Source organism: Taeniopygia guttata, chromosome 3 (assembly GCF_048771995.1).
Source record: "Taeniopygia guttata chromosome 3, bTaeGut7.mat, whole genome shotgun sequence".
NCBI lineage: Eukaryota > Metazoa > Chordata > Aves > Passeriformes > Estrildidae > Taeniopygia > Taeniopygia guttata.
The window spans coordinates 43,205,687-43,233,542 of NC_133027.1; the positions used below are offsets into that span (position 1 = coordinate 43,205,687).

At 33.9% G+C, this 27,856-nt stretch overlaps 1 protein-coding gene across 9 annotated transcripts in view; it reads left to right on the plus strand.

The window, feature by feature from the left end:
- Positions 1-27,856, plus strand: part of GRIK2 (glutamate ionotropic receptor kainate type subunit 2) — a 345,199-nt gene that overhangs the window by 255,006 nt on the left and 62,337 nt on the right. For 7 of the 9 annotated variants that reach the window (XM_072926727.1, XM_030267647.4, XM_032747255.3 and 4 more), the window contains one exon: positions 2,484-2,701. In XM_072926727.1, the coding sequence (XP_072782828.1) occupies positions 2,484-2,701 (218 nt within the window). Of the gene's footprint in view, positions 1-1,100; positions 1,178-2,483; positions 2,702-8,646; positions 15,730-27,856 lie in introns of those variants that run through there. The other 2 variants (XM_032747257.3, XM_032747258.3) reach the window with 2 other exon arrangements.

Here is a 27,856-nt window from a genome sequence, read left to right on the forward strand (position 1 = left end):
AGTGTTTACTATCAACTAGGTTGTCAATATACATGCCAAGAAATTAAATAGTTGAAACACAATTGCCAAATAAATGTTTGTAAGATAGTGATTGCTTTTAAGGAAGCTAACAAAAAGAAAGATGCTGAATGAAAGAAGGTATTTTGAATTCCATTCACAGTTCTTAGGATTGTCAGAATCTCTATCAATGCTGAGTTTTATTTCTTATGTGGCTTTATGCTTCTATGATGGAAAAAACAATTTAGATTTTCGTATCATCTTTTTGCAAGAAAAAGGTATTTTAGTCTGTTACATCTAAACATTGTTTTTCAGAATCAAAATAAGAAAAAAAAACCAATCTTCATTTTAAAAGATATCTTTGGAGGATAATAGTTTTCCTTGAAGGAAAACTAGTTTTTCAGAATTAAGGCTGACCCTCTGTCCTTGCTTTATATTGTTTTACCTTTACTCAGTTCATCCTTTAATAAACCTCAAAGGGTTTTAAGGATGCAGTATCAGTCTTGATTTTGATGATTGTTTAAAAATAAAATCTCAAAAACCTAAAGTCATCTAAAACTAGGCTTTCAGACAAGCATGGAAGTTCTCACCTAATAACAATAACTTCAGTAGAAACAATATAGAAACCCTTAGGCCATACTCATGTCAACATACAAAGTGCTGCTTTACAAAAGTTTTGCCTAGTGCTGGAGGATACATGATAGAGGAAACTCATACATGTCTTGCTGGCACCTCTCACTCCCAGGAAAATGTGGGATATAGTGCTGGACATGACGTTGCCTTGGGTACATGACAGTCAGCCCCTGACCAGGCTCTGTTTCATGGGCCCAGGTGGCGCTTGGTTTCAGTCCCTGGTAAGGTACGAGCTGGTGGTAACTGGGGTAACTGTGGCAAATGTCTCCACTCTTCTTTCCTTTCCAGTCCTGTGTGACTTTACTGGTGTTGGTGTTTAAAATGAAATGAGAGCAATTATAGTGAGTGATATATAGAGTGATAGTGGGCTTGTTGGGAAATCTCTTAGTGTTATGGTGTCTAAGTGTTTGAATAACAGGGCCTAGGAGCAACTCCATCAGACAGGTACTTTTCTACTTTTTCCCTTGCAGAATTCTAGGCAGAGTCTGGCGCTGGAGTTGGCTGTCATGTCCAAGTCTGTCAGCCTTTTTTGTTTGAAACAGCAAGGGTAAGATGAACTGCAGGGTAAGATGGGCTGTTTTTGAATACAGTAGTCCAGTTATGATATCACTTCTTTTTTCGTTTTCTTTTGTTTTCTTCCTCCCTCCCTCCCTCCCCAGTCCTTCTGTTCTTTTTTTTTTTCACATTAAGTTTGGAAGTTTGACATAATTTTTCACCTATATGAAGATGTGTTACCTTGCTGGACCAGTTCCTTAACTAATTCAATATAAGCACTAAAATTTAACAGGAACAAAATAGTCCATCTTGCCTTCATTCCATTTTACCCAGGAGATATATGAGCAAACATAGTAACCAATTAACAAAAAAGGAGCTGTTTTGGTACAATGGTATAGTGAATCTGACGAAGCTGTTTCCTTGAAAACAAGTTTTCAGATACTTCTAAAAGATCGTACATAAAATTCTTAAAATGTAGCTTGAAATTGTTTATTTTACATCATTAGAAATTTCATTTCATTCAATTATAACATTATGGAAAAAATCCATACATGCTCATTTATAATAAATATTTGTATATTACAGTGAATTTAATTTATTCCTATTTTTAGTAATTAGACACAAGAGGAGTTTATGTGCTTCAGTTTGTCTCATTAGACACTAAATTTGCATCAAAAATTATGCAGATTACGATACAGTGTCTGTCTCCCCCTCCATTCTTTAGTGCCATGAGCAGGCAACTCCAGCAATGCATTATAATCTATCTTTATGTAGTTTATGCATAGAAGTCTAAAATTTTTATCGCTAGTCTATTGAATTGAAGTGTGTAGCATAGATACCTGTATTTATATGAAACTGTGGGGTTAAACATAGAGATGGGAGATATTAATTTTTTTATGTCAACATTTAATAAACTATCCTTTACAGCAATGCAAATGACAAAACTCAAAAGCATATTTATAATGGATTTAAGATTACATTTTTCAGATATGAAATCCTTTATTTCACATCTGGTACCTTCATCAGTTATTTATTTTTTCTGGAAAGCAAGTTGAAATAACTACTTTTTTAGTATTAGTATTTTTATATATATGTTTAGAAATTTTAAAATGGCACTGATCACCGAATCTCCCATTACTATTTTTTCATTCCCACAGCTCCAAAAAGACCTGTCTTTATAAATTTAACAAGTTATTTTGCATTTCAGTTGTGTGTGTTTGTACAAGCAGTACATCTAAACCAGTAGCTTAAAGAATTTTTTGCACAGTGATTCCATTTCCCCCTGTAGCAAAAGTACTGAACACTTATTAATTGTTTTCTGTGCACCCGTTTCACCTTTCTCCCCTGGTTTTCGTTAGGTTCTGAGCTCATGCCTAAAGCCCTCTCCACCAGGATAGTGGGAGGCATTTGGTGGTTTTTCACACTTATCATCATTTCCTCGTACACTGCTAACCTAGCCGCCTTTCTGACAGTGGAACGTATGGAGTCCCCTATTGATTCTGCTGATGATTTGGCCAAGCAGACAAAGATAGAGTATGGGGCAGTTGAAGATGGAGCAACTATGACTTTTTTCAAGGTAAGTTTTATATTCTGTTTGAGAAGATGCTATATCCTGATTTTGGAGGGAAAGCCTTTGCACCTTGTTGAGGGGCAACTAGTACAATTCCTGATGCCGTCAAAAAGAAGTGGAAACCTTTCTTTTTTTTTTCTATTTTATAAAAAAAATAGCAAAGGAATCAAATGAAAAACCTCTCATAGAAAAGAAAAAAGGTTGTTTGATGTTTTAATTAATTGAATTTATAGTAGTGAATTACTTGAAGAAACCTGAATACCTTGCTCAGTTCCTTTTTAGCTGATACAAGATTAAGCTTTGTCATATTAAAAGTTAGTTTTAATTCAGCAGCATTGTACCTAATTATAGTCTTTACTCAAGAAACACTAAGGATATTAGTGGCTCTACTGAGGAAAACCTTTTGGACTTCATAATTTTGAGAAACTTTAAAATGAAATTTTGGGTCCATGTAAAATGCTCAGATTATCCCAGTTTTTCTGTTTCTCTTAACATGCTATTAAGATAATTCAATTTGAAATATTGTGAAGTGAGATACTGAATTAGAGGAAAATATTTCTTGTCTAGATTCATCAGGCATTTAAGCAGACTGAGATTAGTGATAAATATTTTTGAAGGGAGAGAAGATGGTTTGTTCTCTAACTTCTGATGTTGGATAGCACAGAGGTGTATCGGATCTTCTAGAGAGGTATCTACAATATTTTTCTGTTATTTCTGAAGACTTTTTGGCTAATATAGACTAGTTTTAAGAATTATTATGTTATCACTTAAAGCTCTGCATTGGCTATCACACTGGCATTTGTAATCAGCAAATTAAGTACCAAGGCAGCTTTTAAAATAGTACAGAAATTGAAGACTGTGTGCTCAGCTTCTCATGAAATTCAGAGAGCACAAGATTTGTTTACATATCAAGGCTAAATAATCTCTATTTAATCTTATGACCATAGACCTTGTACCAAATCAAAGTGTACAAATAGTTTTACTTTAAAACATAAATAATTTCTAATGCTTTCAGGTTCTGCTTGGAAATAAAAATCGTTCTACTCCAATATCTCAGAATGTTTCAGGCTGCTTAACTTAAAGCATGCATTGCGAATGTTCTGAGTATTCTCCTCAGAATACTCATTGGGAAAGGAGCTGATGAAATTGAGAAGTAACTAATCAGTTAGAGGTCTCTTCATGTTGGAAAATATGTGAAGCAGTTAAAAGTAACAACATCGAAAGTTTAAAGACTGAAATTTTAAAGAGTCAAAATCATTCTTGTCTTCTTGAGACAAAGAAATAACAGAAAATATTTATTGAAGTACCAGAAAGCACTATAGGGATTAAACTTAATTTAGTATGGGACAAAATTTTGATCTAATTCTCTTTCAGATTCAAACTGTGGACACTGTAGAAATATTAGGAAGTAACTTTAAATTTTTAAATTTTCAGTTTTCCTTCTTATCCCTAATTTTCTAATGTGGGTTTTCTAAATTTCTAAGTGCACAGAGACTATTCCTCTTTCTGTGGACTTTTTTCACACTGCATGTTAATATAGTAGTCCCTTTTCTGCACAATTATTCCTTTTCTGCTCTCTTTTATTCTTCTGTTTACATTTGTCTAGATATATTTTGTGATTATCTATGTATTGTATTGTATCCGAGAACTAAAGAGGCTTTATGTCTAATGAAATAGCATTTTCACATCCTTCACTGAAGATTTTTATCTGCAGTTGAAATAACCCGAGACTTAAACACAACAAATTTAGGATGTCAGATCACATAATTTAGCATTACTTTCTTTACATTAATGAATTTCCTTCCTTCACTATGAATGAAAAAGAGAACTCATAAGACAACATAGGATTTATTTATTCAGCTGATAAATTTTAGGTCAATTTAAGGTTTATTCTATTGAAAACATATATTTTCTGGATTTTTTTGTGAGCACATCATAATTAGCAAGTGTTTTATGACATGAAACTGAACCAATAATTAAGAACTGTTCCAACTTGGAATGAACTGATTTGAAATATTTTTCTGTTGTTTACTATCTCATCTGGTAGAAAAGTAATTTATATTATTTGCTACTACTATTAATATTTTTTATTATTACTGGATATTATTTACCTAATGAAACTAATTTAAACTTAAGCATTAGACGTAGCTACATCTGTTCTTGCAGATTATCAATAAGTGAAAATCATGCTCAAATAGGAAAGTAAATGAAAACTATACAATCCCATTTGATTTATTCAGTGTCTGAAGCAATCTCCAGGAGAACATTAGGGTTTTCTTGATGCAAATATCATTCACTAGAGCTGCCTGTGTAAGGAATGTAGGTAATTACATATGAATTCTATTAAAGATAAACAAAAACATATATATACATATATATATATATATATATTTTATAGACAGGCATATATACAGTCTTTAATCACAAACTTCCTGGTAAAATTAGGTATTTTTCCCTAATGATGTGGAGTTATCAGAAAATAAAGTACTATAATTTTGGTCAACATAGTATATCTACATTTGTGTGTTTTCAAAACATACTTCTAGTCAGCAAAGCTAATTACTTCAGGAATGTAATTTCCTTACATAAAAAATGTGAAAATGCAAGAAAATATTTTAAATAACACTTTAAGTGGAATTGTATTATAAGGTTCTGCTAGAATTGAATATCTGATAGAGAATGCTAAAAAATACAAAAAGTGCTTAAGCACATGATTGATAAAACAGTTTTAAATGGTATATATTATATTCTCTGATATATAGATAACTGAATATCAAGTAGGAAGTGCCATTTTGTATGACATTAAGGAAAATAGTAATGAACTTTTGTGTCCTGTTCTGGTCATCACACTTTGAAAATATGCTTAAAATTGGAAAGTGTTCATTAAAGGTGAAAGAATGACTCTAGGTCTGAAAATAAGCATTGCAGTTAGAGGCTAAAGATCTGTCTGTTTAATCTGCTGAAGAGAAGGTTAAGAGGTGACTTGATCATGGTTTGCAAATGCCTTAATGGGAATGAGACTTCTGACAGTAGATGACTCACTAATCTAGCAGAAAAAGGCATAATGAGATCCAGTGTTTCATAGCTGAAGTTAGGGAAATTCAGACTGGAAATAAAGTGCATATTTTTAACAGTGAGAGTCATTAACCACTGGTATAACTTATCTAGGAGTGGGTTGGATTCATCCATCAAAGGCAGCCATTATGAGAAAGATAGATAAAGCATAGCACAAGCATGTTGTTCTTTTGATTTAGAGGTTACTCAAGGAAAGAGATAACCTTCATTATACAGGAGATCAGATTAGATTTTAGTAGTACTCTTGTACTTAAAAAATCTAAGAGGGTATGAGTTCTGGGGGTAGGAGTTTAACAAAGATAATTGAGAGGGTAAATTTATCATCTGTGTGTATGTTTATCCTTAGCTGCTTTTGTCTTGTTTTAATGAGAGTGGATTAAGTAAAACAGTGACACTGTGATACAACAAGATATAAAGACACCAGATGGTTTGCTAATGTTAAATGAAATTATCATATCTTGATAATAGTTATTAGTTCCAGTCACAGTAAAGCTTGGTAGCTGTCCACAAGACTGACATTAATTTCTTCATAAATTAGCTATATAGCAGTCCATTGAATTTTTTTAAAAAAAACTTTGGAGCATGGCCAAAACTTGGCGGTGCTAAAAAATCAGAACCTATTATAAAGGGGAACCAAAATGGTTCAATGTAACAAGCTAACTGCTGGATTAAAACTTCCTGAAGGTAAAATCTTGGAGAGCACATGGGATATATGTTGAAAATGCTGTTACTCTTGTGAGTCAAATATCCTTGTGAAATAGCTTTGATGAAAAAGGAGAATGTTATCCTCAGGCTTTTACTAGGTCCTTCATCTCATGCCTCCTCATGGTCTGAGAAATATGAAGTACAACTCTTTTAGAAACCAGAAAGCAAAGGAAAATTTCAGTGCTCTCTCCTCTTAAGATCTTCTTATCTGGACTGAGCATGGAAAGGAAATAATTTTACAAGTTATTTTTTTACATTATATGCCTGGTGGGTCTGCTCAGCTAATTAATTGTGAATAATAAAGAAAGCCTCAGTTTTGTTCAAGAATTGGAATAAAAGTTACGTGAAAGTAAGTTCTAAGCCTTATCTGCTTTTAGGCTAGGAGTGTTCATTACCGGTACATACTTGGATGTTTCTCAAATTATGGATGTTTTCTTAATTATGAAAATCTCTTCCTTTCTCTTGGTTGCTTTTGTCACTATTTACCACTTTCAAATTACAGAAACCTGTTTTTTCTCCTGTTTGGAATAAAATAAAAATCATTTATTATTTTTATGAAAGGGAGTGATCTCACACTAACTGTTCTTGGATGAAAAAAGCTTCAGATTTTTCATTGCCTCTGATTTATCTGGTCTCTCAATTTGTGTTTCTCACTTGGTTTTCTTGCTGAATAACAATTCTGAAATTAAGAAGAACAATATTAATTCTACCCAGTTTCTATTTGCACCACACTTCTCCACCCTCACACGCACAAAAAACTATACATGTATGAGGTCTACAATGTTAAGATATTTCTTGTGAAGCTGTCACATGCTTTTATTTCTCCCATAATTTTTTATATCTGTAATGTTCAATGCCAGAATTTAATTTCTTTCTAGGTTTTTATAGTACCAGATACAATGGAAGTTTTCTTACTTATGATTACTAGGCATCTGCATACTAAATAGTAGAAACCAAAGTACTTTTTCATTCTTTAATAGCAGTAAATTAGTGTCATTACTCCTTTATCCCAAATAAAAGGTCTTAGCTCTCTGTTTTGTTGTTAAAGAAGCTGAGGCACTAAATGGGATTGCATCTCTTTCAGGATCACTTGGTGAAAGGTAGGCAGGGGACTAATTCAGGAAAGCTGACTCACATACTTTAGAATTGTCTGGTAGACTGACTTTTCTGTTTACCAATTACATTTGCTGGTTTATTTTTTTTTTCCTTTTTGGGATCAAGTTTTATATTCCAGCTCTACATTTCTACAATATATTTCAATTCTTCCTGCACTGCTTTCTCTCTATAAAGAGACATGTTGCTCATCCTTTTTAGTCATTTTCCTTTTCCCCCATGCCCTCACATTTTACCCTAGCTATTTTGTTGTCACTTCTCTGAGAAAATTTAGAGAGGCAAAATTCAGCACTTTTTGTCTATCTTCTTCTTCCACATTCTCAGCCTGTTGTTAAAAGAAATTGCATTAGTGGCATTAAGGTCTACCTATACAAAGTCTCAGAAACAGTCTCTTAAAGCTGAAGGAAGGACTTATGGTGGAATTTTCCCACTGCTTGCAACTGGAGTACAAATTACAGATTCTCTGACATAAACAGAAGAACAGCAGCAAGAATAAAAGTATTAATGTAATTCATTTGTGTGAGGTTGGCATTGAGGTACAGAAACCTGTACTTCAGTGGGATTTTCATGTCTGAGTTTGAACACTGTAATAGAAAAAATTATGTTTATTTGTTTAACAAGTAAAGATACAGTACAAATACATGGGTGCATACACACAAAGAACCTTCAGTTTAATGTCTCAAATAAAACATCATGAAGATTGGCAGTATGTGTTAATTATTTGGCGCAATTGTTGCAAGTCAAAGATGGGAGAAGTACCGCTTGTGAGTTTCTCAAATATCCAGTAAGTGGCAATGACTAATGGAAAACAATTGTTTCAGTCACAGCTTCCATGTACTAATTTTGACAAAGCATAAAAAATAATAGGCAACAGATACATGCTCATTTCACTTTATAGAAAAGTTGCATTTTGATGGAACAAATGCAGACTTGTTCTTGCATGAAAAAACATGTGGTAGATTTTTCTAAAAAGGGAATTGAATATAAATACCATGTAAACACTTTTTTCTTCTTTTTGATTATGCTGCTTTGGACCTAACTGCTGGAAAAACCTACAGCTGAAATGCACCATTTCCTCTTTGCCATGATTCCCTCTTTGCAAGAACACTACTTAACCACTGAGTCTTTAAATGTAAAAAAAAAAAAAAAGCAGATAAAGTTGTAAATCTCTAAAACGAGGTCTGTGGTCACTCCATACAGTTAAATCTGCAATAGTAGAGCCTGTGAGAGTGAGATACAGACTTTGTCCAGAGATCTTAAAGCATCTCTGCCTCACCGAGTTCAACTTATTTTTGTAAAAGATCTGGGAAGTTAGGCAATGGTTGGTAGGTTATATGATACATTAACAAAGAGTATAGGAAGAAAAGCAGTTCATTTGAATTCTCTATAGAAGAAATTACAATAAATTTGGTACCATTAAATTGTATGGGGTGAACTGTCTTTCTTTTGAATTTTAAGGCAGAAAGCAGAACAAATTCACAAAAAGTGCTTAATTCAAAGCAACTGTCTAGTTATGGGGACAATGGTTTTATGCTGTCTTGACCCCTAGAGTGATTATTATTCCTACAGCAAATAAGAACAGATATTTGGCTTGTGTTGCATTTCAGTGCTGTGTCATGAAACTAAAAATAAATGGAGCTCAAAAGAAATTCACTGTCTTTTCACTCTCATGTTTGTCCCCCGACCTGTGACTTTTCCCTTCCCTTTCTCCTTTCCCCGTTCCTCATTTCTTATACCCTTCAGTAAGGACTGAAAAAGATGAACATGTCTAGTCAGCTCTTCATTTCTACAGAGATTATTCTATATATCCAGGCAGTAAATACTCTTAATAAGCTGCTGGATAACATTTTGGTATACTTAAAAACTATAGGATTCATATTTATCATTTACATTTGTCTCAGGCTACAGCTCTTAGAAATAAACGGAACATGTAGAAATGCCTTTTGATGTCCAGTCAAGGAAAAAAAAATATAACTTTCCAATGAAAACAAGAGTAGGCATTCACAATCATTAAAACATTTTAAAAAGCCATTAAGAATTGGGTTCCCACTAGTTATTTTTGAAAGGAAGTCTAAGAGAGACATCAAAAATAAATGAAATGTTGGCATTATGAAAATTCTAGTTCCTCTTTGAATGAATTAAACATTTCCACAACTCAGTATCAGTTTCTGCCTTACGAAAAGTGTTCAGAAGGGAAAAAGCATTGTGCTGATCTCCTCATTGAACTCTCAGGTGGGCTACCTTATGGTCCCATAAGTATTTCAGAGTATGACTATTATACAGAGGCAAAATAAACATACAAACATTTGTATTGTATGTTGGCATTATTGCCAACTTCTTTGCATTATTTTTCAAAATTGCATCCGACAATATGAATTAATCAGTGTGTATGCATTAATAATCCATACTGTAGGTACATAGTGGACACAATCTGAATAAAATCGATCTTTCTCAGTGTATAAGGTATGATAAAGTATAGCAAGATCCAATTTCTAGTTGGATAGAAATATGGGATACAAGAAATCAGAGCCCAGACTGGGTAAAAAAAAAAAAAAAACTTTACATTTCACCTTAGAAAGTCAAGCCTGATATGCATATGGTACCCAAACCACAGTTTGAATCTGAAATTGTGTCAGGATTATTGATCAACAAAAGACAAGAATTTTCATCAAATATAGATAATTCATTGCATGGAGTTGTGTCCAAAGAGTTCTTGAATACTTCCAGTGAGGGAGACTCTACAACCTCTCTGGACTACTTATTCCAGTGCTCACTGATTCACACAGTAAAGAAATTTTTCGTCATATTCAGATGGAACTTTCTGTGCATCTGTTTCTGCCCATTGCCTCCTGTGCTATTGCTGGGCAGCACTGAGCAAAGCCTGGCTCCATCCTCTTGGTATCCCCCTTCAGATACTTATTCACATTAATATTGTCCCATCTCATTCATCTCTTCACGAGGCCAAACAGACCCAGCTCCCTCAGCCTCATGCATAAGAGACATACTCCAGGCCTTTGCTTATCTTCATAGCCCTCCTCTGGATTTGTTCCAGCAGCATCCTGTCTCGTACAGAGGAGCCCAAAACTAGCCACAGAACTCCAGAGCCAGGATCACCTCCTTCAACCGGCTGGCAATGCTTTACCTAATACATCCCAAAATACCATTTGCTTTCCTTTGAAGTCAGATGTAGTTTAATCACCCCTAATTGCTGTAAATTGCTTTCCTCAATAGCTTTTTTATTTTGTTTTGTTTTGTTTTAAGCCAGTCCAACTCCAAATTGTCCAACCTCTTCTCCTACCTTCAGCCTCAAGCATGGTGGCTCCACATGCCTTAGGCCTGTGGCAAGTCAACCCAGCAATCTCATCCAGCTGCAAATGAACATTTTTGTTGTTGCATTTTTATTTTTCAGTTTTGAAGAAAACTACTCTAGCTGCTAGAAAGCTAGAACTGATGGGAGTGGAGTAGAGTGTCATTACATGGCAGGGCAGTCTCATATCACCCTGCTAAATGTGAAAGCCACTGGGAATCCACATTTGAAAGCGTGATAATGAGAAAATCAACCACACTGAAATTGCCGATACTTACAATGTATGTTTTCTTTATGTACTAATGTAGGTTTTGTCTTAAACTGGTAACCAATTTTGCTTCCTTTCCCTTACCTGATGCTCTCCACTTTCTGGCCTCTTCAGGGCCTGTAATAATGCTGCTGACAGGATCAGTTGTAAGAGAATTACTGATCTCTGGGTTCTCATCATAAGTTTAGTTGCAAGGCTTTTTCCTCAGAAATGCATAACCTAATTGCTCTCTCTCCTTATCACCTTTCTCTCTTCCTGCTGTTTTCCCCAGGAGGTAGGGTGAGAACACTTCTCTTTTTTTCTTCTCTTTTCAGCTTTTTTCCCCTTTAAGTTTGTCTTCAGATCTTGAGCAAGGTGAGAAAGAGAACTGAAACAGATCATAGAGAAACCTTTAACTGCAAACAGCATTCTGTATGAAAGACATAATTCAGAGTTAGGGTTTGTTTAAGAAATTCAGAGTACATCTGAACATTTTTAACTATCAGAGCATGAAAAAAATTGCCTTGCTCTTCAAAGCACATAGATCTGTCACCAAGTAGCCATGCAAAGTTTGCCAGATTTGATTTATGACTCATCCTGGGAATGCTGTTCAGAAGCAATTCTCTGGAGTGAGCTGGCCCTTGATTCAGCTATTTCTTTTTGCGGGACCCTGCCATATGAGCAACCTTCAGCATTGAATTTCTTCCCACTAAAACGTCCTGAAATCCTCCATTCATTAGCAGAGGTGAACTCTTAGTTCTGCCTGTCAATTTATTTATCATAGTACTGAAGTGTTGCCCACATACATTAGCATTGCTTTGTGTACAGAAATACTTTCAGTGCCAGAATAGCCCCAGACATTGCCTAAAGTCTTATTATGCTGATGAATTTCTTCTCCAGATTTATTAATTTCTCCAAACAGAGTGCTTGTTGAGATTGATTAAACCATCCTTTTTGCAATAGATCTATGGTAATAATTATGTAATTATGCAAGCTTTTTTTGCCTTTTAGGCATTTTTCTTTATCCGTGCATTAATTGAACTTGTATTTAATGTATTAAAGATCCTTAATCTGCACAATAACTTTACTAGTTTATAAAAGGTATGCTAAAAAACACTTTAGAATCACAGAATCACAGAGTTGTTTAGATTGGAAAAGAGCTCTGAGTCCAGCCATTAACCTAACACTACCAAGTCCATGTCATTAAGAACCTCATCTGCATGTCTTTTAAATACCTCCAGGGATTGTGACATAACCACTGCCTTGGGCAGCTTGTTCCAGTTCTTGACAGTCCTTTCCATGAAGAAATTTTTATTAATCAGTCTTAATTTACCCTGACAAAATTTGAGGTAATTTCCTCTCATCCTGTTTCACGTTACTTTGGAGAAGAGTCTACCTACCTTGCTGCAACCTCCTTTCAGGTAGTTGTAGTGAATTTACACAAAGGTGTCCCCTCTGGGTCCTATTCTACAGGCTCAATATCTCCATTTCCCTCAACTGATCTTCATAAGACCTGTGCTTCAGATCCTCCACCAACTCTGTTGTCCTTCTCTAGACATTCCATCAACTCAGTTTCTTTCTGGTAGTAAAGAAGGTCAGAACTGGACACAGGTTTTGAGGTGTGGGCCATCCTCAGTGCCAATTACAGGAGGACAATCACTGCCCTGGTCCTGCTGTTGCTGACCACACTGTTGCTGATGCAGGCCAGAATGCCATTGGCCTTCTTGGCCACCTGGGCAAGCCACTGCTGGTTCATATACAGCCAGTTTCCAACCAACATCCCCATGTCATTTTCTACTGGGAAGCTTTCTGTAATAGTGGCTGTTCTTCCCACAGCCCGGAGCTCTGCATTGGGCTGCTGTGACTCAAGGGCAAGATCCAGCAATTGGCCTTGTTGAAACTCATACACTTGTCTTCAGCCTGTCAATCCATTCTGTTCTGATCCCTCTCCAGAGCCTTTCTATCCTCCAACAGATCAACACTCCCAAGCAACTTGGTGTCATCTGCAAAATGACTGAGGTTGCATTTGATCTCCTAAGTCAGATAATTGATAAAAATATTTAACAGGACTGGGGCCAATACTGAGCCCTGGGAAACACCAGTAGTGACTAGCTGCTAAAGGACAATATATTACTCTATACATCAGCCTTTGGGCTCAGCCATCCAGACATTTTTTTTACCCAGCAAGGAGTATACCCATCCAAGACATGAGCAGTCACTGATCAGGAAGGGATATGGAAAAGCAATTTGCAATCTGCAAATCCAGATAAGTTATCATGTGAGCTATTGTGGCTTGAAGGAAACATGAGACCTTTTACTATACATACTATTAGCAAGCTCTTATTTACTAGCAAAGGATATAACTTACCTTAAAATACTTGTTTGTATATCTTTGCATTTAAAAACTGAAATCTTTTACCTCTCAACAAACTATAAAAAATGGCAAATACCTTGGGGGCCTTTGAAGACTTGAATTTCTGGGTGTTTCTTTGAAGAACTCTTACTTTCCTTTACTGCAGGCCAATGGCAAGACAGAAACAGTTCTGTTACTCTTTCTTTAGCTCTCACTGTCTCTCAGTGTCTTTCTTTTTTTTTTTTTTAATACTAGTGATACCTTCCTTGACTTACGAGGACTCTTCCAGAACTGTTTAGAACTTCTATTTGGCATTTCTGATAGAAGTTTCATGACATCAAGTTTCATGATAGAAGTACATTTCCACCTTCTGAAAAAGGAATATGCTCCCTAAAGGAACTTTCTGTGAGGAAGGAATACTAGTGCCAAAAATTTTCTTTGATTTGATAGGAATGTTCTCTACCTCTTCCTTCACCCTATTACCTTGTCTGGCAAAGAAGCTTTGAGGATACTTTCTTTGATTCTAAGACTTTTATCTAAGCCTATGCAGGTAGTTATCATTCAAGTGTAATTTTATTCAGGCTGAATTACTAAGGAACTTACTTGAATTGAATAAAAAAACCAGCTTGGTTTCTTAATTTATTTTATGGTTACAAATTGTATTCCTGATGCAGTTTTTGCTCATTGAAGAGCAGAGATGCTTATCATAGTTCATTATAGACGTGCAATCCAACAATGCCATTCTAGTCAAGGGTTTGGCTACCCCTACAATCAGAAGTTAGTGGAGGAAACACTGATCTTTCAGTTTCCTCTTCCAGACACAGTCTGTTCATAATGAGGAAGATTCGGCAGTTTCAGTCGCTGTCTTTTCAAATCAGATCATCAAAGATGAAAGAAGGTTTGAAGGGGAACTATGGGGCTCATTTCACAGAAGTACTGAGGCCAATTATTTTTTACATTCTTACTTGTCTCATAAAGTATTTCTAGATTTCTTTCCAAGCTAGAGCTTGATTTCTAAATACTACAAATAAAAGTCTTAACACTTACGAAAAGTCATCGAGACTTGTGATTTTAATCTTTAGGTTTTCAATTTTCATTTCCGAAATATAGAATTACTTTGGTAAATTTAATCTCTAACTTTTAGGGAAATAAATATAACAGCAAAACCATCAGCACTGACAAAGGCTGTAGTTGCAATAACTTGTGATTTGCATTTTTTTCTTTTATTTTTTCATATGATGACATTAGTGATGAAATCAAGTCATTAAAAATGTCCTGTTATTATGTATTTGTCACTTGAATTTTTTATCTTCTCTAATTTTTTATCTTCTTACACTGTACTGCATTACACAAACCCTATGTTAATATTATCAACTGCTACTGTAGTTAGTTTTGCCTCATGGGCAAAATGTTTAGCGAAGGTAATTTATTATTCTTTGTTGATATAAGAACTATAAAAAAAAGTTTGGCATCCCTGAAATAATAATGAGTAAAAGCAGGAATAGGCTGTATTCCCGAAGTTTCTCCAAATGTTTAGGGCAGGACTGTACTAAAAGTAGATTGGTGAATTGGTACATTGTTATAGAAAGGATATCAACTATTGACAGAATTTAATAGGGCATAATAATAGTCTGTGTTTTGGTGTCAAAGCCAGAAAACACAAACACACATTTGTTTGAGTAGGAAAGATGTAGGTTTTAAAATATGTAAGACAGGTTTCCCCGCACTCCAAAATGTAGATACCTGCTTTCCTCTTCAGCAGTCATCAAAGAAACTGAAAAACACTAGAAAGTAATTCCTCTGTACTTAGCAAATGTCCTGGAAGAATATCTATGAAAATTCTCCAGAGCTCCAGAAATTAACCTGTCTTGTGAGAAGAGAAACTTAGGTTATTACTTGGATGTAGATACTTATTGTGTAGGTGGCTAAAAGTATTTAAGAAGAATCTCATAAAATTTATCGTCACTTTTTAAGCATTAGACAATTTTCATATATGTATAAACTACAGTTTGACCACAGGGAGAGGTGGAGTTTTAAAAAATGTATGTACTCAAATTAATTCATTTTACAAGGAATAATGCACATAATTCCTGTTCTATAGTAAAACTGACTGACTTAACTATCACAGTGGGAATATTTCTTTTAGATTAATGGTTTAAAAACTGCAAATAAATTATTTTCTAACCGGTTGATACTGAAATGAAGACACACACACGCACAAAAAAAAAAGGAAATATCTCTCATAGAAAAATCACAGAAAAAGTTCATATTTTGGCTTATAGTCTGAGTTGAAATACAAGCAAAATTATGGTCTGTGTATGTAAACATGGCATTTAGAAAGATTGTGTTGGTCACAATGAGTAAACCACTGATTTGCAAGGGCCTGTATTTCAAAAAAGAAAATGAAAGAAGTAAAAATAAAGAATAAATGCTATGCAATGTTTTAATTTGTTTATATGGCCCCATGTGCTTGATCATATTAGAGGTTCAGTACATTAATCTTCCAGTAGCAGGGCAGGTGTTGCTGTGTCATCTGCTGTCATTTTTGTTACATTTATAAGTTCAATTTTTTTTTTTAATTAAATTTGAGTGAAAGGTGCAGGCCTTTGATGCGTACACCAGTAATGTGCTTGCATTGTTTCATATTTTGTAGGAAGTATGTGGTAGTCTTGACATATTCTATATCAGAATTTTCATGGAAATCTGAAATTAAAGGGTATAGTTCAGCTTGCATGTGGGAGATTAGTAGGATGACATAGCACAATTAGCAACCTTGTTTACGGGAAAAATAAAATTAGCTGACATCCAGAACAAACTACACCCTTTAACAGATTCTGAATCATTAATTATGTTTTGCAAATTTTATTTTTCTATAATTTTGTATTTCTTAGTTAGAAATTAGTAAATTATTATTGCTAGAATAGAATATTTCAGATGGAAGGCATCTAAAGAAATCACTTAGTCTAACTGCCTGAGAAATCCAGGGCTGATCAAAAGTTAAAGCAAATTATTAAGGGCATTAACCAAAAGGCCTTATAAGCACTGTCAGTCTTGGGTCACTGACCACCTCTCTAGCATGCCTGTTCCAGTGCCCAAAAGCTGTTTTAAAACTTATTGTTCAAAAAATCATGATTTCTCACCCCTGATTTTGAAGTAAAAACTTTGAAGTGGATTGTTGAAAGTAAAATATATACTGAAATATTTTTGTGGAGTTTCACATATATTTTTAAAAATGTGTTCTATATCTCTGTCTTATACACATTCAGACTATATTTTTAGTAGTAAGCAAAAAAGGACAGCAACATTTTTAAAATCAAGGTCAGTGGGCTAAACTTTCTTTTCCATCAAAATTAGATAATCATGTACAAACACCCCATTAGGAACAGTCTTTGGTGGGTATTTGACATCTCCAGAGCAGTTACCTGTTTTTTGTTTCTGTCCTGCTTACAAAAGGAAATTTGTTTCTTAGTTGTACTGGTTCAGCTTAGAGCAAATCTGTTCTTGTGAGAATAATTTAAGTTATAAATGCAACCTGAAAATCCTAAAATGGAACTAAATCTTTTATTCCTCTATGTTTATTTTTTATACATAAGTTTCCATTGATTCCACTAAGTATTAGGCATTTCAATACCTTTGTGAATATAGGTCTAAAGACATGCCAAAAATAAAAAGGAAAAGAAAGGACTTAATTCCAAGTAAGACTAAAGACAGAATTAATTGTCTTCTCTAAATCTTAATGAATCTGAAGTTTCACAAAACAAATAAATAAACAAATAAAAAATAGTAGAGTCCAGGGACTAGAGGAAAACCAGAGTAAAATGCAATTAGAACTCTGATCATTTAATAGTTTTAATCTGATCTTGAATTTAAAAACTACTTTTCTTTTTGTCATGCTGGTGTTTTCCACAAAATTATAATGGAACTATTATGTAGTTGGTATTGCTTGCCATTTTAATTTAAAATGAAATATTTCATTATGTAATATGTGTCAAAAAGAAATTATTTCATTTAATTTGAAAACAGGATCTGATTTCTTCATATTCAAGGACAGCAAAACACATTCTTAGTTCTGATGCTGTCTAATGCACATTACTGATTTGTAAACATATATTTGGAAGGTATTTTAAGTGATGACTAATTCCAAGCTTATTTCCATAGTGAACACAATGTATTTTGAGATGGATTTTTAAAGCGGGACCCAGAATGGCTCCTCATTTGCTTAAAAAATTCAAATCCAGATCTACTTTGCATAATTTTACATAGACACCAGATCAGTCTAAAGGAAGAAATCCTCTTCTTCTCCATATACACACACATAAATGTGTATATATGTTTGTGTGCATAATTTGCAAACAGCCTTTCCCCTGAAGGTATAGGAAACACACTGTTATTTTACTGCACTTCTTTTGTTGAAGAGGAAGTGCTGTCATTGAATAGAATTGCCTCATCAGACACTCTACAAAAGTGCCAAGTTGTAGCAATCAATGGGGAAATAGCAGATGTGAAGGTTAGTTGGCATCAAAGAATATGAGTGGGAAAGCTTTCCTATGGGAAAGAAAGTGCTTCATTGCTCTTTATCTATACTCAGAATATTGGTTCTATGAAGCTTTCAGAAAATTAGAGTATGATGGCTTTCATGACTCCAGCTCTGAAAGAGTCACTTTAAAAACAATTAAAAATTTAGATATCTATCCATCAGGGAAGTTACACCAAGTGAACAAGATTTTGTTAGTTTTTAGACTTAAATGCTGCAATTTGTTATCTTTCTGAAGAAAGCTGTTCCAGTGCAATGGCTCTGGGACAAGGACTGTCTCCCTAGGTAATCATTGTAGATGAATATAAATGTTGCTTTCAGAGCTTTACATAGGAAACAAACAACTTGTTATAATTTCTCTAGAGTATAAATATTTAAAAACTTTAGTTCATAAAGTTTCTTTTTTTGGGACTGCCTTGGATATTGATATTTGTTTCTTTTTCTGGAAAGCATAAATGATGTTGGTCCACACAGAAACTACCACAGAAAAACTGGGTTTCAATACATCAATCAAGTTCATTCTCTTTAAAAAGATTGTCTTGCCAGGAATGGTAAAACTGGAGAGTCAATGAATCATAGTATTTGTCAGTGTAAGAGCTTGAAGTTTCTGATAGCAGTTGAATGCTTTTTTAAGGAATTGCAAAAAGGAGCAGGTGTTAGGGAGGATAGAGTACTTGCAGGGAAATACTGATGGATAGTTTTGTTCATTCACTTTGCAAACTTGTAAGACAGTTTGTTTTTGAGAAGATGAATTAGAGATTTTTGTAAGGTTGAGACTGATTATGCAGGGTTTTTTTCTTTCTCTAAAAAAGAGCTCAATTTTTAATCATGTATCTTTCTCTAAGAATATCTCTGGTTAGAGGGGTGGATATATATTTCTTATAAAAAATTGAAGCAACTTTCTCTCCTCATTGATCTTTAAATTAAAATACTGCTTAATGGAAATAATGCCTCAAATCTGGTTGATTAATATTTAGAGAAAATATATTTATTGGCAATATAAAGAAGGAGTCAGCATTAATTATCTAAAAGCACCTTTCTCACTGAAATCCAGTGCAGATTGAAAATTAACTGTCCCTTGTCCTTGGGCTTATAAATAAAATAAATGCAGTATGACACACACTGAATCTCTGTACAGTTATCAAAAGTCCTTATAATTTTTTCCTTAAACTAGTACACACAAAAATCCATTTTGTCAGAATGTGTTCTACTAAACTGGTCAACAGAAAGTACATGAAAATTTGCTGCAGGATGATCACAGATTACTGATGCAGAAATGTGCAGAATAAACAGAGTAATGCTGTTAGCAGTGACATCAAATGAATGACGTTAACAAGTTTAGGGTACTATTAAATTCACTGTGTTTTAATGAAGCAAGGAACTAATTGCACCTGGGTTTTGAAAGATCTTCAAGAATATACATTTTGTTAAATGCTTATTTATATATAGGAGGCATAGAAGAATGATAGAATATCTGCTAACATCCTTCCCTTACCTTCTTTGTGTTAACTACTGAATCATACCTCTCCTTTCAGATTGATAACATTCATCTCCAGTTTCTAGTTGTCTTCATAGTCTTGGTTGCTCCAGGTCAGTTTGTTCTCTTGGGACAATGTGAAAAATTATTTCTTACATTAGAGACAAAGCTTTTGAGTAATTGTGCTTAAATTCTACCTGTACAGAAAATTATGTTAGTTCTAGTGTATAATCAGAAAAAAAAGTCATACACCTATGCACTTTCTCATGAAAATACTATATTTTCCTCTTTTGTTTTTACAAGACAGCTATGCCATGCTTATTCCTATGTTAACTTCAGAGGCTTGCAACTCTATTACCAGCTAATTGTTTTATTAGTGATAATGGCTTGTTTTGTGGGTTGGTTTTTTGGTGTTTTTTATTTATCTGTTGTTTTGTTTTCATTTTACTGTCTTTTGTATCTCTACAATATCCTACTCACTATATTATTATAGATATATATTAAAGCCCTGGTGTGAATTCAAATAGTTAAAATCTGAGTGAAATTAGCAATGTAGTGCCATTCATAACAGGCACAAATCCATGAATGGATTCATGCCAGTGATTTAATTTTCTTGTAGTGACAAGAATTTGCCTTTGCAGTAGAATCTCATGCATTAGTGTGCTGATCTGGTTACGAATCTCTGCAGTAAACAAGGTGATTCAGCTTTCATATGTCCAAATATCTTCCAGTCATGGAAAGCTTTTCCCCTGCATTTGCCATCTGGAATCTTAAAAGCTTGCTTGTCTCCAGATCTCCTGGTACTTCCTCAGCCCTCAGCATTGTATTAATGCAGTGAAGTTTATACATTAAATACTTTGTATACTCAAAGTACAGAGCTGTTTTATTACAGAGACAGTTGAGCAATAAAAAACTGCCTCATAAAAAAAAAAAGAAAAAAGTAAAAGAATCAGCAAAACTCCACCTAATATCCAAACAATTTCCAAACCAGGAAAAAAACCCAAAACAAATAAAAAAATAGCATTAAGTAAACAAAGATTTACACTTAGCTGTGTGGCACCCTAAACCTGTAACCGTTTATCTAGTAACTTAAAATCCACTGTGACCAGAAATTATGAAATTTAGATCTTAGTTTTGAAGTTCATAATACTAGATCTGTCTACAAAAGAGTTTTACAGAGCATTACACACCATAAATTTAACATAATCTGGTTATGTAAATATTAATAATAGTGTGGCTTTGGAAGTTTTCTCAGATTACTATACATAAAGAAAATTATTAATGTCCTAAAATCTTTAAAATTTAATATTTTCTCTTTTTTAATATGTGGATATAGCTGATTTTATGTTTGTAAAACATAAGCCTATCACTTTTAAATCACAGCTGGTGATTTAAAGACAACAGGCCTTTAGTGTGAATTCCTCCCCAACAGCAGGACCCCTCTGTCACTGGACAATATTGTGAAGATGTAACATCTATTTTATATCTTTCTGTCTGCCTAGCATTGATATTTATCACAGACAGCAGAGAAATAGGTGCTTATTATGTGGCCTGGGATCAGAACACTAAAACCCCTTTTAAGGTTCAGAAAGGATGAACAAATCTCTGTGATTATTTGGTTGCAGGTCTGAGGTTTAGGAGTGGGGTTTTTCATTCCTCAGAAAATTATTTTTAAATTACGTTCTCTAGAAATACATGCAATGGTTTTTCCTCATTGTACTTCTAATCTCTGTGATGCCTTTGTGCAGTCAATTCTGCACTACAATGACATTGTTAAATACAGCTAGATGTAGCCCTTAGTCCTCTGCCCTTAGTCTTATGGTGCTTTTAAGTCCTTTTATTGTGGTTTAAAGCCATGGTTGAAAGCCATTATTTGGATTAATTTTATGACATGAATTTCACAAGATATTGATGCTTAATTTGGCATGTACTCTGGCTGCCCAACTCTTTCATAGCCTAATCTCATGCTTCCTTTACTTCCAGACAATAGATTGGGAGGTTGGTGTTCTCTTTTAGATCTTGATAAATAACATATGGCTAGTGGTATTCCACAACATGCCATGCTTTAGCTCTCAGGTGACTTCATTTCAACCCACCCACTGAAAATTGTTGACAATATCTAAAATTCAAGCAACAAGAAAAGGCTACTGTAAATTGAGGTGAAAAATACAATTAATTTACTTTTAATCTCTCCTTTCTCATGGAGAGCATGGGGAAGGGTGTGAGAGGATTCCACTAAAATATTTTCTTCTCCAATGACATATTTTCCCACAGGATTATCCAGAAGGTCAGGTAAAAGTGGATGGTGAAAGTCTTTCATCACTTCTGTCTTAATTTTCTGAGCCCATCTAAAGTCTGGAGGTGTATGGGCAGGAAAGTGCTTTCGTAGGGTTCCTAATTTTATCATCCTGTTCCATCCATACTACCTAACAAAAGTATCTTGTCCTTGCAATTAAAAGGTCTTTCAAAAATTTTATACATGCAGAAAAGCAGTTTTCAACAGAAAAAAAAATTCATTGTAAAAAATCTCGTCAGTTTAGTAGGCATTGCTATCAAATTTCTCCAGATGAATTTACCTAAATTCACTTATCTCTGGCTTAAACCAAGCCATTCAATTTCGCTAGCTTCAGAGCATAACCTGACTGAGTTTTTTATTTCACTTCTATAGGTAATGTGAGATTGGGACAGCCAGAGAATTGTTCTGTGGAGATATCCCCTTTTTCCTTTTCTGTTAACTAAAAAGTGAACCACTATGAATATCTTAGTTTGTAACTTTTGAAGGTCTAAAGAAACAACTATAATTTTCTCTCTAACTATATTTTTATTTATTTTTCAGTGTTATTTTCATTCAGGAATTTTTTTAAGTTTTGAAATTTTATAAACAGTCTTTTGCCCCTTTGGGTTATATTCAAGTTGGATTTACTTTAAAAATTTGGTTATTCTGGTTATTTCTTTTCCTCCCTTCTAGTTGACTAAAACTGTATCTTTAGTTTTGGTGGGCAAAACCTTCTTCAACTAAATAATTAAAGAAATACTATGCCATGTTAATCTCTGTTTTAAATACACTGTCCAAGTGGTAGTCATAGCAACACATGTATTTCTTGCAGTAGAAAGTAGTGAAGGAATTAATTATGAATTTAATAATATCCTTATTTTAAAATCAACTGCAGTGTTGATATATTGATTAAAGAGTATTATTATTGCACTAAATTTTTGTTGTACTCCCAAGTTTACCTATGTAAATTACTCAAATAAAATTGTACATCCATCATTTCTTCTCCTATGATGCCATCTGTTCCACAGATATCTTAGGTAACTAATTGCTGCTTTAGTCAAAGTACAACATTTAAATCCTCAATGGCCACCTGTCCCTGCAGTCAGCAATTTCATTAGTTTCTTAAGAAAGTTTGCTTCTGATGCGATTCAGAATTGACTAAGTCTGGCTGAACAGATAAACGCATATTTCTAAGTCTCACTGGGGACCTTAAAAATCCTCTAGGGACTGGTCTGGAAAAAACATGACTGGATCTTCCTTGATTCCAACAGTGACAGCAGTGTTATTATAACTTGGTTTTAGCTGGTGATTCAGTTTCTATAAAATACATTAGAAAGAATAACTGGATTTTTTACTGGTAAGACATTTCGAGGGAAGAACTCTTTATGTCCATACCATTTAAGATGTCCAAGTTTTGTGTATTATTATGAACAGAAGAGCAAATAGATTGACATTCTAAGATAAGAGAAGGAAGAGAAAGCATTTAACTCATCTGAAAATTCAGGGTCAGTATCACTGGAATGTTAATATGTCCCATGCCAAACAATCCTTTGCTACTGAGTTTACTCAGAAAGACTGTAAATGTTCTGTCTTTTTGCCAATAATATGCATATAAGATGGAAGAAAAATTCTGTATAACTGATATTTCCATTTTATTTATGCTGTTTAAAGTGTAAATTTCATTTCCAGATAGTATATTTTAATTATTTTGTTTCTGTTTATTAATTTCAATAGACATATGTTCTCTCCTTCTGGATATGTCAAAGTTACAAAAGTGCAAAAACTTGAGGCCATTCCACTTAGAACATTGAGAGTGAATGTTTGTTGCTGTTTTTTAAAAAAATAAAGCAGAAAGAAAAATGTGGGAAATAAAAGAAGAAAAATTGCTGATTCAAAGCAAGCTATGGATTTCAGACAAACTAGGATAGCTTTAATTTGTACTCTGCCTATTTGAATAAGGTATTTAACATAGTAATTACTTGAGTATTCATGTTCAATAATTGCTATAGCACATCTGCAAAGAATCTAATTTCCTTGCCTTAATATCTGCAAAATACAGTACATTTTCTGATTATATTTTTTAATCTTCAATTTAGTAAAAGTAAACATTAAAACCAAAAACAAAAGCAAAAAAAAAGGGCAATTCAAAATTTATATATTAAAATACAAAACAGTAATTTTGCTTATTGCTGTGACTTATTACATTTTGCATATTACTGTGATAATGCTGAAGTGCTCACATCACTATGCAGTGTAACTACCCAGTTAGCTAAAGCAAAAAAATTAGGAAGCCTCCCAGCTGGAACTGATTATTGCTTCTATCAATTGTATTCCTGAAAATGAAGTAAAGTGAGGAAAAATATGATACTGGTAGAAACTTCCAGAGAGATTGTTTAATGTCTTCTACATTCTCAGGTAATATTTTACATGATCAATTAAATTGATTAATAACTGCGGTTAAGATCTGAAGGAAGCCTATTCTAAGGTGCTAAAATTTAGTCTTGCAATGTAGCTAAAATAATTTTGCTTAATTCTTCTAATAAGAAGAAATAAACCTAGCCAAGCAACTGTCATTTCCATGGTGAGTGGCTCATGAACACATTTTAGTGTTAGTAACAAAACAGTGCTTCCTTAAGGTGTCTTTGGGTATTTTTTTTATTTTTACAATATAACACATACATAGAAAATATAGCACTTCCATTCTTGTTTATATTTTTTCAAATTGTCATTTATATGTCAGAGATGAGGAATTCCTTTTACACTCCAAAACTTGATCTTGCACTTCTTACATGTGACACTAAAGGACATCAACAGTCTTTATGAATACTCCTCACTTGTTATCTCTCTGTTGATGTTCCAATTGTTTAGATATCCAGGCTGCTAAAGGAGGGTGTTAAGGACTAGAGTGTGTTTTCTGAGCACTGGTTTGTTATTTGACTCTCCTTTAGGTTTGCAGTATTTCTTATTGCCATTCATTAGCTTTCTCATGAATATGATCCCAGAAAAATGAGCTCCATAATCCCTGTGACATCTAATGACAGAATGGAAATGGCAAAAAAACCCCAAAACTGTAACAATAACTTATTATAAAATAAGGAAAAAGTCATTAGAATATAAGTCTGTGCTGCTATTTACTCTTAATTACTGTCAAGCAACAGTCTGTTCATGAATCTTAAATTTCTGTTATAGAACTGTTTTCTGTAACATGGTTTGGTCTGTCCATAAAGAGTATTTTCAAAATGAGTTATATCATGACAAACTGTCAGATAAGATTTATATTTATATATATAAAATATATATATATATAAATATATATATATAAATATAAAATATAATATATACACATGGAATACACACACACATATATGTGTTGTGTGTATATGTATTGTGAATATACGTATATATATGTGGTGTATATATATATATATATATATATATATATATATATATATATATGCATACAAAAGATGAAGACGAATGATATAATTAAAATCTAATTATGAGGGGAATACTTCAAGGGAAAATAGCTTCTCGGTTCCCAGATCTTAATATAGAGAAACATACAATATTTGGTGAAGTCTCTTTCTATCTCCCTGCCTGAACTGACCATCATGACATATGGGAGATTATCCCCAGTTACATGCATTTTCTGATAGATACACTGTTTGATGTCTGTGCATTCTTTGAGATGTCTCTGAATTCTGTATCCTAGAAGACATAATAACCTTGTTTGGATCACTTTCTTTTGCACAATAAAGTAATCAAGTGAGAGAGCATTTTGCCTCTCTGTGGAGAGCACACATTAGCAAGTATTTGCAGGGGTCACAGGTGAAATCCAGAGTGGAACTGTATGTGACTGAAAACACAGCCAAAAAATAAGGATGAAAGTGATCATTTAGAAATTACTTTACTGTCAAGAAAAAAAAAAGGTTTAGTATTTTTAATTTAAAAATTAAGAATAAATTTCCCAAAAAGTATGTTTTTTTCTCTCCTCAGACTAATTTCTACCTGCAATATTTTAAGCTTCTGAGACCTTAGAACTCACCTGGTACCCTTGTGATTTTGAGGAAAAGGCAATTTTCAGTAATTATGATGAGTCATCATATATATCAATTGAACTACTTTGTAAGGGAAATAATATATGTGAGATAGATATGTTGAAGCATTTTTTAAAACTGCTTTGTAAAAAATCAACTTCCAATGAGCAGGTGAGTAACTGGTTTTAATTTATATATGGGTTGTTTTTTGTTGTTTATGACAGAGATTATTTTTGTACAAAGGAACAGTGGCTTTCTGTCCCTGGGGATGAGCCTATTTCAAACTTAGTCTAAATCATGACAGCTGCTTGATTATGGCTCCTAACAGCACTCTGTAGGCAAGAAATTTCCTGAGCACCCCAGTACTCCAGCCATGCCGAGTGACCACATGAAAGTTTAGAATTTGGCTTGTGGTCACTATCACCATCATGGTATGCTACTTGTGAATTTTGCTCCAACACTGTAGATCCACATGAATTATTTCATGGGGTTTTCACAGATTATAAATTTTTTTTTCTATTTATGATTATCTCACTACTTAGGAGAATATGGACTGCTGTCCGTTTGGGGTTATTTCTAGATAAATGAAATCTATGACATTCTATATTGTCTCTTTAGGCATGGTTTCTAAAACACCTATATTTTATAATTTTGTCTAGAAAGGTATGAAAATGTCTGCTGGCTGAGCTGAAATAATATAAATCTAAGAATATGCTCTATGATTGTGTAATTGTGAGACTAGAACAAGAACATTTTCCTCTATATGGACATCTCTAATTAAAAAAATCATAGCTAGTGCTTAAAATATAAGCATACAAGCATGGCTACCTTTGAATCTATTAGCTCAGCATATTATTTAATGACAGCAGTTAGTCTAGGGTGAAATATGAGAAAGTGAAATGCATGTAGTGATACTTGTCTGAACTGGAAGTGATTTGTAGCTCATATCCTTCTTGAGATAAAAGCATAATAAAGATTGCTGCTTTACAGTGACATTACTTGTCTTCAAAACTGTCTTGCAAATCACCTGAGTCCACTTTTATTTTTTTGTAGTAGAAATGCTTGTCAATGTAGTCACGGTTTTTCCAGATGTTTCAGGAAGAGCAGAAAGAGGTCTATAAAACATTTTAATAGGCTTGCAGATCTGTTTTCAGATGTGAAAAGCAAAAAATATTTGATAGTAGAATAAAACCTGGGAGGATACTTGGTAGTGAAGGCAAGATCTGGAAGAATTATAAATGGTCAGACAGATTATTCCTCTAGTGAGGACTTGGCAAAGGGAATAGGATCACTCCTGACCTGAAAGGGAACTGGATGTCTTGTCAGATAAGGTCAAGCTTTGGACATTGCTTACCTGCTGTCTTTATTCTGGTAATGGTGCACAGAATCTATCCTAGTCATCATTCTGCAGCCAACCCTGTCTGTGGCCTTATAAAGGGCTCCAGGTATGCAGTTGTGTCTCATTGCTTCTGTTGGCTTCCTCTAAATGTTCAACAGATCCAGTAAAATGTATGCTAGCAAGCTAATTTCATGATGTTAGAGGTTATACCTGTATTTTCCCCTATATCTTGCTTGGAGAGTTTTGGTTCTAAGCAAAGGGATTTTCTCATCTGTCCTGTTATACAAGTATGGTGTTAAAAAACGTGTTGAGTAAAAAACACATATGCATTGCAGCAAAAGTACCTATAATGTGTGAAGCTCATAAGTGAAAAGCACCACCACATACTGTACATTTAACTGCATCTTTACATTTTATCCTGTAATCACAGCCTACTGACAGTTAGACTTTGTGTAAACTGTTTACTATATACTTCATTAAGGATTCTCTTATGAAGTTATTTGTGGATTTTACTTAAAAAATATGACTGTATATAGATTCTTGAAAATATCCTATAATTTTTATACAGATATAGCAGTCAGGTCCTGGTCTTTAGGTTTATGTTATGGTGAGAGGGCATGTTATGGTTAGAGGTTTTGGTTCCCTTGGCTTTGGTGCACATTTCCTGCCTTCTGAGAAGTGAGAGGGGAACAGTGAGTG